Raw genomic sequence first — 16,246 nt, forward strand, 5'->3', positions numbered from 1 at the left:
ACGAGACTCTATCTCTCCATTCATTCCTACAATAATTAACCCCCTTTTATACTTGCATTGTTTTTAATCATTTTTGTTGATAGCATTTATTTTTGCAGACAGAAATACAACAAACCTACAATTATAAGAAACCTATAGATGTAGTGTTGGGTGATACTGGTAACGTTTTAGTAATATGATACTCATAAGTTTTGAAAGAAAAATACAGCCAGGTCCATAAATATTGGGACATCAACACAATTCTAATCTTTTTGGCTCTATACACCACCACAATGAAATAAAATGAACAAGATGTGCTTTAACTGCGGACTTTCAGCTTTAATTTGAGGGTATTTACATCCAAATCAGGTGAACGGTGTAGGAATTACAACAGTTTGTATATGTGCCTCCCACTTTTCAAGGGACTAAAAGTAATGGGACAATTGACTGCTCAGCTGTTCCATGGCCAGGTGTGTGTTATTCCCTCATTATCCCATTTACAAGGTGCAGATAAAAGGTCCAGAGGTCATTTCAAGTGTGCTATTTGCATTTGGAATCTGTTGCTGTCAACTCTCAATATGAGATCCAAAGAGCTGTCACTATCAGTGAAGCAAGCCATCATTAGGCTGAAAAAACAAAACAAACCCATCAGAGAGATAGCAAAAACATTAGGTGTGGCTAAATCAACTGTTTGGAACATCCTTCAAATGAAAGAACGCACCGGCGGGCTCAGCAACACCAAAAGACCCGGAAGACCACGGAAAACAACTGTGGTAGATGACCGAATAATTCTTTCCCTGGTGAAGAAAACACCCTTCACAACAGTTGGCCAGATCAAGAACACTCTCCAGGAGGTAGGTGTATGTGTGTCAAAGTCAACAATCAAGAGAAGACTTCACCAGAGTGAATACAGAGGGTTCACCACAATATGTAAACCATTGGTGAGCCTCAAAAACAGGAAGGCCAGATTAGAGTTTGCAAAACAACATCTAAAAAAGCCTTCACAGTTCTGGAACAACATCCTATGGACAGATGAGACCAAGATCAACTTGTGCCAGAGTGATGGGAAGAGAAGTGTATGGAGAAGGAAAGGAACTGCTCATGATCCAAAGCATACCACCTCATCAGTGAAGCATGGTGGTGGTAGTGTCATGGCGTGGGCATGTATGACTGCCAATGGAACTGGTTCTCTTGTATTTATTGATGATGTTACTGCTGACAAAAGCAGCAGGATGAATTCTGAAGTGTTTCGGGCAATATTATCTGCTCATATTCAGTCAAATGCTTCAGAACTCATTGGACAGCGCTTCATAGTGCAGATGGACAATGACCCGAAGCATACTGCAAAAGCAACCAAAGAGTTTTTTAAGGGAAAGACGTGGAATGTTATGCAATGGCCAAGTCAATCACCTGACCTGAATCCGATTGAGCATGCATTTCACTTGCTGAAGACAAAACTGAAGGGAAAATGCCCCAAGAACAAGCAGGAACGGAAGACTGTTGCAGTAGAGGCCTGGCAGAGCATCACCAGGGATAAAACCCAGCGTCTGGTGATGTCTATGCGTTCCAGACTTCAGGCTGTAATTGACTGCAAAGGATTTGCAACCATGTATTAAAAAGTGAAAGTTTGATTTATGACTTTTAATCTGTCCCATTACTTTTGGTCCCTTAAAAAGTGGGATGCACATATACAAACTGTTGTAATTCCTACACCGTTCACCTGATTTGGATGTAAATACCCTTGAATTAAAGCTGAAAGTCTGCAGTTAAAGCACATCTTGTTCATTTCAAATCCATTGTGGTGGTGTATAGAGCCAAAAAGATTAGAATTGTGTTGATGTCCCAATATTTATGGACCTGACTGTATATAATGCGATTCTGAATAATTTGCACTATTGATACCCACACTGTTCATGTTTTTATATGCCTATAGTCTGCAATTAGAGCTTTTTTAATACATTGTCATTGTTGTCTTCACTGTCAGTTTTTATGCACATATCACAATATTTCAATAATTTAAGAATTCAGCACCAAGTCACTTTCTGTAAAGTAGTTTTCACAGTAGCACTTTGATTACCAGTGAATCACTGTAGACACGATTGTACTTTAAATTATACAGCACTTTACAGTACACAGTACCGCCTCACTTAGATGTATTTATAATCGTCCTATACACCCTGGTAATTGATCTAGTGTCAGGATCGGGACAGGGATCCAACACGCAGAGTACAAACAGGTACAGGGTACGTATACCGGACCTTAGAATGGCCGGACTAACGTAAGTAGTAAGTAAAGAATGGTATAGAGACAAGCCGAGGTCGAGGGAACGAGAGAGCAGGTAAGCGAGAGACAAGCCGAGTCAAAGGGTAATAGAGGTAAACGAGGTAGAACAGACAAGCCGGGTCAAAACCAAAGAAACTAACAGAATACAAGAGCACTGAGTGACTAGACAAGCTAGAACCACGACAGGGCAATGAACAAATGTAGAAAGCCCTATTTTATACCCTGGTTCCAAACAGGTAATCACGCCCCCGACGAATCCTCATTCGTGCTTGGGGCTTGATTGACAGATCGGGTTGGGTTGTCGTCATGACGTCGGCTACTGAACGCCGCGTCATAAAAGGAAGTGGATCCCTCGCGGCCGGCGTGTAAACGACCGAGGGAACCGCGAGGAACGAGTGATTCAACCCTTTTGCGAGGAAGAACGTCCAAGTGTCTCACCTCCACAGAGGTAGAGACAACAGGTACCCTGACATCTAGTCACTTTGCCCTTTGTAATACATTATGTCTCTTAGGCTGTTTATTTGGCGATCGCACCAAATATTGGGAGCTCACTTTAGTGTGTACACATTCCCACAGAGATTCTAATTAAGCGTCATCGCTATGGCAATGACGGTGGCATTATCACGGAATCACGTCACGATTAGGGGTGAAGCTCTAATCCCGATGCGCAGGGGATCCAACATGACGCCAGTCTGAACACATTGCACCTGGGGTAAGTCAATATTCCTATTATTGTGTCATATATATTTACATTGTTTGTTATGTGTATTTCTATGATCTTAAAGAAAGTCCTTATGTGGGACTAAAACGTTGATCCAGTTTTTTTTACTACTATAGAATAAAAGTAATTATTTACTGAAAGAGCAAGAGTGCAGCCGCCTATTTACAGATTGGATCTTGGAGCCCTGGTAGTGCTACCGGCCATGTTGTTTTGCAGCCTGAGTGCAAGGAATTGTGTATATATATATATATATATACACACACACACACGTGTACAGTTTATATAGTGTCTGTGTTTTAATGGGTAGGGGGTTAAAGCCACCTGCACATATGACAACAATGCAAACTGTCATGTGAAGGAATCAGAGAGTTTAACAGGACAGGTAAGTGTTACAGAGAAACACGGGGTCAAGAACAAAGCCAAGGTCAATCAAGGATTGCATTAAAGGATACTCTGAACAGAAACCATGATAGGGCAAAGCAAATAGGGCCAAAAATCTTAAATGCTAAATGATGTATTGTGATTGGTCCTCGTCATGCCTCTGACCTGAAATTGTCCGCTAATGGGGGCACTGATGTGGACCAATTAGAATGGGAAGGGACATGACTTCCCCATTTCCCCTTTAAGGACCGCGAGTAGCATTCATAAAATGAAAGGTTGGGCCACACAAATTAATATAGCATTAGGCAGGCGCAGACTCTCTGGACTTTCCTTCACTGCAGGGGCTGAGCACACAGAATGTCAGAGCCAAACAGAGGAGTGGGTAAGTAACCATATACGACTTATAGCCTTCTCTTTGGCTGAAAGCATCAAATAGTTGTTCAAAGTCCTGCACTGCCATTTAATTTCTTACAATTGGAGGGTGGGCACCAGGGCACTCCTGGCACCGTAACACTACAATGTGCTATGATAGTTACATTGCTCTGAGTTTCCCTTTAATTTCAACTTTTACCACTTACCAATACATATTTGTTATATGTGTGAAAATTGTGTTCTTTTTTTTTTTTCATTTTACAAAAAGTGCAGATTCCAATCGAAATTAACCTTGTTACACTCCGTGGCTGTCAATCAGACAACCATGTCCCGTTACTTCCGGTTGGTTAGCTTACTGGAGCTCTAAACTCTAAGAGGGAAAAATTACCTAGAACACCTGCCTTACTTCTCATTGAGCTGCATTGGGAAGTCTGTGTTTGCACAGAAAGTACAGTATGTGCAGTGTTAGAAGGGAGGGCTTGCAAAACTCAGCAGAATTAATAGATATATCCAAAAGAAATGTATTTTCTAAAAAGTTATTCCATCTCAAAATGCTGTTTTGACACATTCTGAATATTCTGAGCATTTGTTTCATATATTTGGCAATAATAAACATTGTGTAGGAAGTCAATAATATATAATTTATGTTAGACACAGAAAGCCTTAAAAAAAACTGAGATTATTGAGATTATTACACTTAAACAACTAACTAGAAAATTGTGTAGGTGCTATGGTTAATGCAAATTTTAATACAAACATACTTTTTCCATTAGGCGAGTAATAATTTGCTGTCTTGTCTTTATCTCCAAAGTCATAGACAACGGGTATGGCTGGTCCATTCTGATTTATGCACGTTCCCACATTGAAGACCACTGGGTATTTCTAAAAGGATAAGGATTAGAAAATATTTAAAATGTCAAAAATTATTTTTGGCATTTATGTAGCGCCAACATATTCTGCAGTGCTTTGCAATTATAGAAAGTGAATCTTTAGGGAAGAAGAAGGCCCTTCTCAAACAAGCTTACAAATTCTAAGGATTTGATGTAGGTAGATATATATATTATTAGGTCAAAAAAAAAAAAAAATAGGGAACAGTGACACTAAACTGAGAATACAAGGGGGGCGGGGCCTGACCACCGAGCAAGCAGGACGCATGTTGAAAGAGCTCCTCGGCAAATAGATGGAAATTGGCTAAAAATCGTGATACCTGCTATAAATACTGGCAGCATCCGATCCCTGAAGGCACGGGAGAGACCGGGCACCAATTTTTAACACCCAGCTGTGTGCATTATGGGCTCCGACGGGCATTGCGGCCTGCTGACTACACTGAGGCGGGGGACGCGGCCGATCTCCCGCCTCACCTACACATCGACGACGGTCTTGGCTACGCTTCCCCCCCTATGGGCCGGTGGGGGTTATCCCGGCCTCCACAAAGCGACTGACCACGAACAAGTGCACAATAGCACCAAGCAACTGAACCCACAAACCGACATGCGGGCCGCAAAGATGGCCGCCGCACGTTACCCAGAGCCACGGGCCCTGCACGAGGACAATATAACAAGGGCATTTGAACGCTTATGGGCGCAACTCTGGGAGAAAATCGCCGAAAGGCCACAAGGACCGGCAATCGTACACTCAACACATAAACTGGCGGCGACAAAAGCACAACAACCTGCACCACTTAGTGGCGCGGAGAGGCTGACCAGAATGAAGAGAAGGCGGACGGCACAGAACTCACCTAACCGTCCCACTACCAGAGCTCACTCGCCTGGAACCCGGTCTGCGCAGGTGAGACTGCACTTACACAGCTCTCAACCTCGAACAACGGGCACTCCACGGAGACACTGGCTGCCAGCTCACACTCTCAGCGATCAAGCTCAGACCACCCACAGCACCCATGTATGAGAGACACGGACAGCTCAGGTACACTACAGGAAGGGACAAAGCAATCCACAATGGTACCTACCAAGGGGCACAGGTACAGGTCCAGGGCAGAGAGGTGGACAGCACACCCACAGACTGGGAATTGGGTAAGCAGGTAAGAAGACCCGGACTGCCTGATGGCCAGTTCCGGTGATGATCCCGGCATAGACGACCCCCGAATCCTGCTACACATGGTGGACTCGAGTAAACAAATGTACACCCTTGGACATAGACTTTTACTTAATCACGTTAGCCCTAGCAATAACTACAACCAAGCTCAGCCAGCCGTACATATACTACATGACCACGGAACTCTGCGCACCATCAGGAGGACTCTGGTTCAAATGTCCCCACTGCGAAGACCCTATGGCCACCCACCATATCTCAAAGACTGGGCATGTAACTATACAGAAACGAACGCTAACCTGCATCTACCTACATGCTATTTTATTGTCTATTGCTTTTATGTTACAGTTGCACGTTTCTCTCTTTTTTTTTTTATTGTCTGATTTCTGGAACACCAGGGCGACCATTTAGCCAGATAGTTTAATGTCTAACATTGTTCCTCATATCGAACAGATCTAGAAGCCTTGCTTTAGTAATTGTAAGTTTGCTGACTTGACTCCCTGCAGAGGTTGTTTGTTAGACGTAAACTACACCCCCACCCATATGCGTACAGGTAGCATATTACTTATTCATTTGATCCCGAATCTCACAGCCACTCCTATACCTAGGGTGTGCGAGAGGAAAGTCCTTGCCCTATAGGCAATACAACATTGTGAATACAACCCTGTGTTCTGGATGACACCTAATCGCCTGAAGCTTGTAACCTCCTGTGTACGCTACGTATGTTACAGTATATAACCTAGCTATGTCTTTCTATGCATAATAGATATATAGTACAGCTTAACGCGAACGTGATTTATATGTATCCTTACTGTCCCAGCGTACTGTAAACCTATCTTTTAAGCCATGTTGAACGACGTACTATTTAATCTATACCCAAACGCTGATATCTCGACTCGTTATACCTTACTATTTTAAAAATTATATGCAAATCCAACAAGCCACAACGTTGTTATATTATGTGAATGAAACTTGAGCCTGCGAATGCCGTTGTGGCAATACAGGCACTGTTGTAACTACCTGCAAATCTAAAAAAAAAAGAATTAAAAAAATAAAAATAAACTGAGAATACAAAAATAGAAACCCAGTGCAGCTAAAAATCACCCAATTGTTTAGTCACTTCAAACACTTCATACATACTTCAAATTTGGAATGAAAATGAAGTGTTTGCGCACACAATGGTAAAAGATGTTTTCTCAGCAGATTGTAGTAGATATAACTTATATAATATAAGCATAAAAAACATCATAATGTAGTATGTACACATATAAATGAATAGTAAAATAACCTGGAAAACTCATTTTAGTCGGCTCTAAACTATGCTGGCATTTCATCAATCATATGATGCAGTGTAAAAGATTTCACCACCGGGTCCACCACAAAGCAGCATATTTCCTCTGTTTGAGAGCCAGTAACCAGGTAAATATATATGACAAAATACTTGATTGCCACAACCAAATAAAACAAAATAAATTAGCACAAAGCGTTCCAACCAATAACATAGGCCTTCATCAGGTGTATATAGTTCTCAGTATTAGGGTACATGTATTTATACCACCCTAAATGCTTAAATCATGCATGTGAGTTAATTAGCTACACTTTCACCCATATCCTAAAATGGGCCGATAGTGGCAATGTTCCGCCCCACCTAATATGGAGACTCTGTTGTTTCCTGTGTTGTGGGCACACTTGACCTTCCTAAGATGGCCGCGTGCTCCTTGGAACTCTATCCTTCCTCTTTGTTTCCTGTAGGCTGGTTTGCTCTGATGCAATTTCTGTGCATCTGTCCCCTCCGATGACTCCTCTTTGCCATCCACACATTGATTCTGTATGACGCACTTCCGGTGCTTTGTTGGATCTCGGCGACTCCTCCATACGTATAACAGTGGCGCTAATCCATTTTAAAAAGTCTGTTATGACGAAACGCGTTATGGACATTACTTTTTTTTATCTGATTGAATAAAGGATTTTGGTTTTGCAACATTTTATTGTACATTACAATTTTTTTCCAATATCTTTTCCTTGCTTTTTAAATTATAAGTATTAATATATTTTACTTATTTGTTATTATTATTATTTTTTTACTTCATCAATTTTTACTCTCAAGAAAATCCCAGGTGGGGATCCTACCACCAACGCTGTCATCATAGAGCAGTGAGCCTGCTCTACACTTGTGAGTACTATCTTTTTATATTTTATACAGCTATTACTGTCTTATTAAGAGCACTATTTGTGGCTATTTTTATTTCCTCTCAGAGTGCTTAGACACCCTCCTGCTGTGATCGACCTTCACCATATCCCATAAGTGGGAATTATACCACTATAGGCGATACACACTAGAGCTGGTCATAGCTCTCTTATATGTGAGTGCAATATCATTATTACTGTAACAGTTTACCAGGAGTTGGAACCCAATTGCAGGAGATGGCACAAGGAGAAGGCAAAAAACAAAAACACAGTACAGATGAAGGGGTAATCCAAAGGCGGGGTCAGACGAGAAGCAGAAGTCAGGACTGGCAGCAGAGTATCGTAGTCAGTAAGGCAGGCAGAGGTCAGAGTCCAGGTCCAGAGCCGGCAGGAAACACCAACAAACAAAATGACCAGATTCTAGGTCTCAGGCAGAGCTGGCTTTTACAGCCTGCTGATTAGGAGCAGCTGACCCTAATTGGTAAGGGGCTGCAGGTGAATCAGCACTGCTCCATCCAGGCAAGGAAGCAGAATCAGGAAGCAGAGTCAGGAAGCAGAATAATACTGAAGCCCCCTGGTGGACAGCATGGTGTTTACCTCCTTTTTGCCATCTCTTTCTTTTCTTCTCTTTCTTATATTTAGTTTTTATAAAGGTGAATGGATTGCCAAACGCATTGCAGTTATACTCCTTGTTGTTAATTTGTCAGAGTATTTAATAGGACTGTCGTACTGTTACTTCTATTGATATAACACCATTAGGGGAAAATAGACACATAGATATTCCTCCTTCAGGATTGCCTCGGAGGGACATTAACTAGACACATTCATCAATTTTAAAACACCTTTTTCTCTATTTCTTTATGGACAGACTTCACTTTTTTTTCTCATTCTTGCTTTTTTCCCTTTTCTTGCCTTTTGTTTCTCTTGTTTCTCCTTACTTTCTCTTTCCTTCTTTAGTTTACCCTTTTTTCCTATCTCCTTCCTTCCCATACTGGTATTAAGTAACATGTACACTTTGTACCTGGAAGTCCGTAGCCACAGGCAGCTGTCTCATTGTGGGGTTTGGCGATGTATCGTGCCTTCCAGGTCCCATTCCCATCTTGCTAGGGCGACTCCTCATGTCTTCAGACCTCCGCCAGTATCGTTATACACAGGAGCACAAAACTGACGTTAAGTGATTATTTCTGTTCAGCGATTACTTAAGCTCTTAGAGTTAGATGTTTAGTGAGCTTCATAGTCAGCTCTTAGAGTTAGGCGTAAGCATACCTCGTGGTCCTCTTCAACCTATTGTTCCTGTAAGTTTTCTTGTAATTGTCCTATTTATAGTTAAATCACCCCTCTCATAATATTGTAAAGCGGTATGGAATCTGTTGGCCCTATATAAATGGTAATAATAATAATAATAACTCAAGAAGAGCATCTAGTAACTTTTCAACAATATATTACTCAGCAAATACTCAATGAAGAACTTGATGGCCTATATTTAAAAATAAAACAACATTTCAAAGACAAGTTGTGATGGAAGGCACCTTGACTCAAGGCTCAAGCTACTGATGTCCAGTCTGTTTTTACTTTCATGTTATGCTTTGAACTCTTAGTCTAGTTTAAGTGTCTGACAAGTAAGCATAAAATCTTTACTTGTGACATTCTGTTGTTTCTGAGGACACGATTGCAGCTTTCACCCTCAGCCCCCCTTCTTATGTCCTAACTTGTGTCCCAATGTCTTTTTTTAATATATAACCATTGAAATATGCTTAGTTATGTAAATTCCTTTTATGGTACAAAGTGACTTCAATCATCCTGTTTTTGTTGTACAAGTCACAAAGCTGTTTTACCAAGTACTGTATAGTCTCAAAGCAAACCAATAAAAGAGGAAGTAATCTTTTGATGGAAGCCTTTGTATATATGGACCCTGCTTTTTTACATCATGTTAAACTTTGGTTACGGTATATAGACAACATTCTTTTTCTTTTGGACATGTGATGTGGGAGATTTTATGTTATTCAAATAGAAATTGGATTGTCGTCTTGACACTATCTCTTTCACCTTGGAATTTGATTCCCATGAGGTGCACTTTCTTGATGTCGCCATTCAGGAAAAGGAAGGTCATTTATTATTTAATTTATACCAAAAACCTGCATATCTGGTAATAAAGTTGGGTTCAGAATTTAAACAGAAAAAAGAAGGATCTCTGCAGGAATTAAAAGTATTTTTAGAGGCTTCTGTCGAGAACCCTTTGCAGAATTAAATGTTATTGGCATCAATTATTCCCATACCAAGAGTAGTCAAAGATCCATCACTCATCACTAACTACAGACCTATATTTCTTATAAATATAGACATGAAAATGTATTCTCAAATTATGTCTAATTGCCTCAAGAATGTTATTAATGATCTAATCAATATTGATCAATCAGGTTTTGTCAGGGGGAGAGAGAGGCACAACAGATAACACTTGTAGGATTTTTAATTAATTTCATAAGATTAATAAATATAAATTGGGATCTGTTATTATGGCTCTTGATGGCCAGAAGGTATTTGAGAAAGTCGGTTGTAGATTCAATTATGGGGAGATTCAGTGTTGTGGGCCAATTTAGAAATAAAACTATGCTGCTTTATACCAAATCCTTTTTTTGAATCTGACCCCTTTTTGATAACAAATAGTACTAGACAGGGTTGCCCTTTGGCACCCTTGCTGTATATTTGTACTATTGAACCTTTAGCTGGTTTGATTAGAGAGGATATCAATATAAAGGGGATTAAGATATGCAATGGAGACATCAAGATCTCTCTCTTTGCAGATGATGTGCTTCTCACCCTGGCGGAACCTTTCATTTCAATTCCATCGGTCTTAGAAACTATAGTAAATTTTCAAACTATAAGATTAATATTAAAAAAAACTCACATTTTAACCTCTTTTTTGTCTATGGTGCAAGAAGAACTTTTGACCTCATAATTTCACTTTATATGGAAGGGAAACAATTTTGATTACTTGGGGATTAAAATCTCCCTTGATATAGATAACTTAATACAAATGAATTATGATATTTTATTAAAGAAATTTCAAATACAATTAGATAACTGGACAAAGCTAGAGGTCTCATGGATAGGTAGATTAAATATGTTTAAAACATTGCTCCTACCAAAGTTACTATATTATTTTAAGGTGTTGCCCTACAGAGTGGAAAAAGAGGATCTCGTCCAGTTTCAAAACTTACTTTCAAAATGTATCTGTCTAGATAAGCAACCTAGGATATCTCATTATATCTGTTGGAAAAGCTATGCAAAAGTGGATATATATTTTCTGGATGTCTTTAAACTTCACGAATCCAGTATGCTTTCACATCTATATTTGTAGTTAAACCTAGAAACTGAAAATCAATTGTGGTATATTTTAGAACAGGAGGATAGTCCTAAGTACAAACTGTATATTTTATTTTGGATTGGCATTTTAATGTTTGGGAAGTTAGATATTGCTATATTTTCTAATAAAATTATTATTGATATGATCGATACCTCTAAAATTCTTAGTAAGAAACTAAAGCTACAGGACAAATTAGTATACTGCGTCCCTTTAGAATTGTTACAAGTTGCAATGGAAGATATAAATGTTCAGATGTAGATTCAACACGGTATAATGAAGATTTCAGATTTATGTTATAGGAATAACCTTATCCCATTTGCACAACTACAAATAAAATATAATCTTTCATCTAAAGATCTCTTTCAATACCTAAGAATTAAAAAATTGGTTATGTCCAATGCTTTACAAACATAACCCAGACCCTTTTACAACTTTACTTAAAACTAAGGTCTCTAGATCTAGACCGCTTCTCAGTGGTCTTACGTGCTCCCAACTTGCGCCGTTACAGTCCATAATGAATGCGGCGGTGAGGCTCATCTTCCTGTCCGCCCGCACCTCCCATGCCTCACCCTTCTGTCAGTCCCTACATTGGCTTCCTATAAAATATAGAGCTCAATTTAAAATTCTGGTTCTTGCTTTCAAATCTCTACATAATGCTGCTCCCACCTATCTATCCTCCCTTATACACAAGTATGTCCCGTCTAGGCCCTTACGATCTGCTGAAGACTTACGTCTATCTTCTGTCCGTACTCCCACCTCTGATGCTCGCCTTCAAGACTTCTCAACGGCTGCACCGTTCCTGTGGAACTCGCTTCCCTCCTCCGTTAGATGCTCACCCAGTTTCCACTCTTTCAAAAAATCGTTAAAAACCCACTTCTTCATAAAAGCGTATCAATTAAACTCTTAATAGCTCCCAACTGATTCCTCTTCCGCAACTGTCACTAGTCTAATACTATCCTTACCTTTTGTGTCATTTTACCCCACTCCCTCTAGCATGTAAGCTCATTGAGCAGGGCCCTCAACCCCTCTGTTCCTGTGTGTCCAACTTGTCTGGTTACAACTACATGTCTGTTCGTCCACCCATTGTAAAGCGCTGCAGAATTTGACGGCGCTCTATAAATAATATAATAATAATAATAATAATCTATTAAATTGTTGGGATCAATGGAACAAGTGTCTCATAGCCCCATCTATGAAATGGGAACGAGACCTTCGGAAAATGTTTCCTCTTTCAGACCAAAGCTACATTATTAGTCAAGCGTTGTATTCATAGTGTATGCCTCTGTGAGCTTCATTTGAAGATAATTTATAAGTGACACATAGTTCCTGCAAGACTACACAAAATTGAATCTGGAGATGTGGTGTGGAAGCTGGATCTATGTATAATATCTGGTGGCAATGTGTAGGTTTGATGAATATCAAAATCAAAATGTTCAATCTTATACGCTCCTTATTTACGGAGATAATTGAGCTATATCCTCAATTATTTCTTTTCAACATTGAATTTCCATCCCAGGATAAGAGTCAAAATTATCTTCTTACGCATATATTTTTTTACAGTTAAATTATGTATAGCAAGGGCCTGGAAAAGTTAAACTCTCATACCTTGGAAGGATATTATGGTATCAAATAGATTTTCAATATAAAATGGAACATAACTTTGTTTCAAGTGCAGATCTTTGGACATCCTATGGAAATTGTGGCTACCCGGGACATCCTATACGGCTAATCTATTAATGTTCTCCCAGGTTTGATTTGGCCTCATGTCGATTCTCAGTCATTTTTTTATTGTTGTTTTTTTTGTAACAAAGTCTCAGACATAATCTAGATGGTCAGAGAAAAAATGGGTAGAATATGGACATATGATATGAAGTATGCTTTATTGTCTTGATATCCAGATGTCTGAATGCTATGGAATAATCTCTGTTCAAGTCAATATATATTAAATACCATATATTAGATGAGACTATGTCTGCATAGATTAATATCAATAATTATGTGTTACGACGTTTTTTTAGTGTCTGTCTGGCGACGCGTGATGACGTGACGCGCGCACGCACGCTCGTACGTCCTCGTGGTCGCGGGTATGAGAGAGAAGGGGAAGGGGAGCGAAGTCCGAGAGGTGGATATGGGTTGGCGGTAAAAGTCCCTTTGATCGCAAACTGCTATGAGCCGGTGAAACTGTTCCTGCAATATTGCTGACGCTCTACATTCTACCGATACTGCCATACTGCCATTAATAATATTTTATATTAATCCCTCATAATCCCCCATATGCCTGAGTACTGAGCGGCTGGAGTGGGTCGGAAAACGGAATACTGAAAATAAAAGGAAGAGGAAAGGGGAGAAAATAAAAGGAGATGAAGAGTTAAATTTAACGGAAAACCAACCGATTTAAGCTACCTGAAGCACAGTTTTTAAAGAGCAACGCTGATTCCGGTAAAACTCACAGGCATATTTAACAAACAGTCTGCAAAGAATTTCTATGAAGAGTGGCAAGTAATGAGATTTTGTATTTCCTGTCTCCCGATTTTGGGGGCCTGCTATATTGCCATTTAAGCCCATGAGATACAGGCTTATCTTAGGCTTATCTCAGATAAAGGCTTATACGATTTATAATTCTATTTTGACTATTTTTTGTTAAAAGCCTAATAATTTGAACACTTGAATGTTTGAACCTTCTAGAACCTTCTAGAAAAAAAAAAAAAAAAGAATCTAATATACTGCCTGACCTATCTTTGCCTGATTTATCCTTGTCTGATTTCTTCTTCAATCAAAGGTCTAAATTCCGCATAATCTCCAACTTATTTAAAGAGACAAGAACTTATTTTACAACACACATTAATAGATGTATGAAGTATTATTGAACACTCTGACTTAAAAGCTCAATTTGAACTGAAGTTTAACCCCTTAACGACCGCTGACGGTTCAGGACCGTCAGCGGTAAAACGTGCGTTTGGACCGCTGACGGTCCTGAACCGTCATAACGGTTTTGGGCTACTTACCTGATCGCCGTCGGTCCCACGGCGGCGATCAGTGCTCCACCCGGTCCAGGGGGGTTGCCTGTCTGCCCAGGCAGTCCCCCTTCGGCAGATCAGGACCCCACGGCCATGTGATCACTCGATCACATGACCGCAATAGGTGTCCATGTGTCTGCCTGCAGGGGGACTGTCTGTGCTGACAGGCAGTCTCCCTGCAAGTGAAAAATCCAAAATAAAGTGTAAAAAAAAAATCTGTGTAAAAAAAAAAAAAAATATGTGTATATATATGCTATATATACACATGTATTATATCTATATATACCTATATATAATATATGTATATATATCATATATATAATGTCACACTAAGTGTATTTTTATATTTATATATACGTATATAATTATAAAAATACACTTATATTTAAATTACACACGAATATATACAATATATATAATAACTATATATATGGTATATATATATATTATTATAAAATACAAATAATATGTTAATAAAAATAAATAACAAAAAATAAAAATAATTTTTAATAATTAAAAAAAAATTATATATATATATTCAGTTTTATTCTAACAGTATTTTGATATTGATATATATATATTTATATCAAAATATACTTAGAATGTAATGATATATATATCTATGTATAAATAAATAAATAAAAATAATACGAAATATACATATGTCCACATACATAATTACATAAATAATTTCATAAATATACACGTAGACGTCAAATATATAAATATGTATATATATTAAAATTCTACGTGCATATTTATGTAATATTTTTACCTAATTAAGTAATTTTAATGATTGCAATTTGAGGGACCTGCCTGCCAACCCAGGCCAAAAGTACAGATAATTTAATTTGCTAGCACTGTGTTTAACCCTGTAACTTTCTATGACACCCTAAATCCTGTACATGGGGGTACTGTTTTACTCGGGAGACTTCGCTGAACACAAATATTAGTGTTTCAAAACAGTAAAACATATCACAGCGATGATATTGTCAGTGAAAGTGAAGTTTTTTGCATTTTTCACACACAAACAGCTCTTTCACTGAGGATATTATTGCTGTGATATATTTTACTGTTCTGATACACTAATATTTGTGTTCAGCGAAGTCTCCTGAGTATAACAGTACCCCACATGTAGAGGTTTTATAGTGTTTGTGAAAGTTACAGGGTCAAATATAAGGCTTGATTTTACTTTTTTTTTTTTATTGAAATTTGTCAGATTGGTTAGGTTGCCTTTGAGAGCGTATGGTAGCCAAGGAATGAGAATTAGCCCCATGATGGCATACCATTTGCGAAAGAAGACAACCCAAGGTATTGCAAATGGGGTATGTTCAGCTTTTTTTAGTAGCCACTTAGTCACAAACACCGGCCAAAGTTAGCGTTTTTTGCATTTTTAACACACAAACAAATATAAATGCTAACTTTGGCCAGTGTTTGTGACTAGGTGGCTACTAAAAAAAACTGGACATACCCCATTTTGAATACCCTGGGTTGTCTACTTTAAAAAATATGTACATGTTAGGTGTGTTTCGGGGATTTATGACAGATAACGGTGTAACAATGTCACTATTGATACATTTAAAATATATATATATTGAAACAGCAATTTCCTACTTGTATTTATAGGCCTATAACTTGCAAAAAAAAGCAATAAAGCATGTAAACACTGGGTGTTTTTAAACTCGGGACAAAATTTTGAATCTATTTAGCAGTTTTTTTCATTAGCTTTTGTAGATAAGTAAAAGATTTTTCAAGTAAAAGTCCAAAAACATGTTTTTTTTTTTATTTTTCACCATATTTTATTATTTTTTTTAAATACAATATATGACATAATATATATACTGGTATGTAAAGAAAGCCCTTCTTGTCGTGAAAAAAACAGTATATAACTTG

The 16,246-nt window shown here is 38.6% G+C and overlaps 1 protein-coding gene across 1 annotated transcript in view; it reads right to left on the minus strand.

Moving 5' to 3' along the window:
- The window catches only part of LOC134583516 (intelectin-1-like), a 97,121-nt gene that overhangs the window by 13,767 nt on the left and 67,108 nt on the right, over positions 1-16,246 (minus strand). Inside the window, exon 6 of the mRNA XM_063440452.1 lies at positions 4,498-4,618. Within this exon, the coding sequence (XP_063296522.1) occupies positions 4,498-4,618 (121 nt within the window). The remainder of the gene's footprint in view (positions 1-4,497; positions 4,619-16,246) is intronic.

This window comes from Pelobates fuscus, chromosome 13, assembly GCF_036172605.1.
Source record: "Pelobates fuscus isolate aPelFus1 chromosome 13, aPelFus1.pri, whole genome shotgun sequence".
NCBI classification, from domain to species: Eukaryota; Metazoa; Chordata; class Amphibia; order Anura; family Pelobatidae; genus Pelobates; species Pelobates fuscus.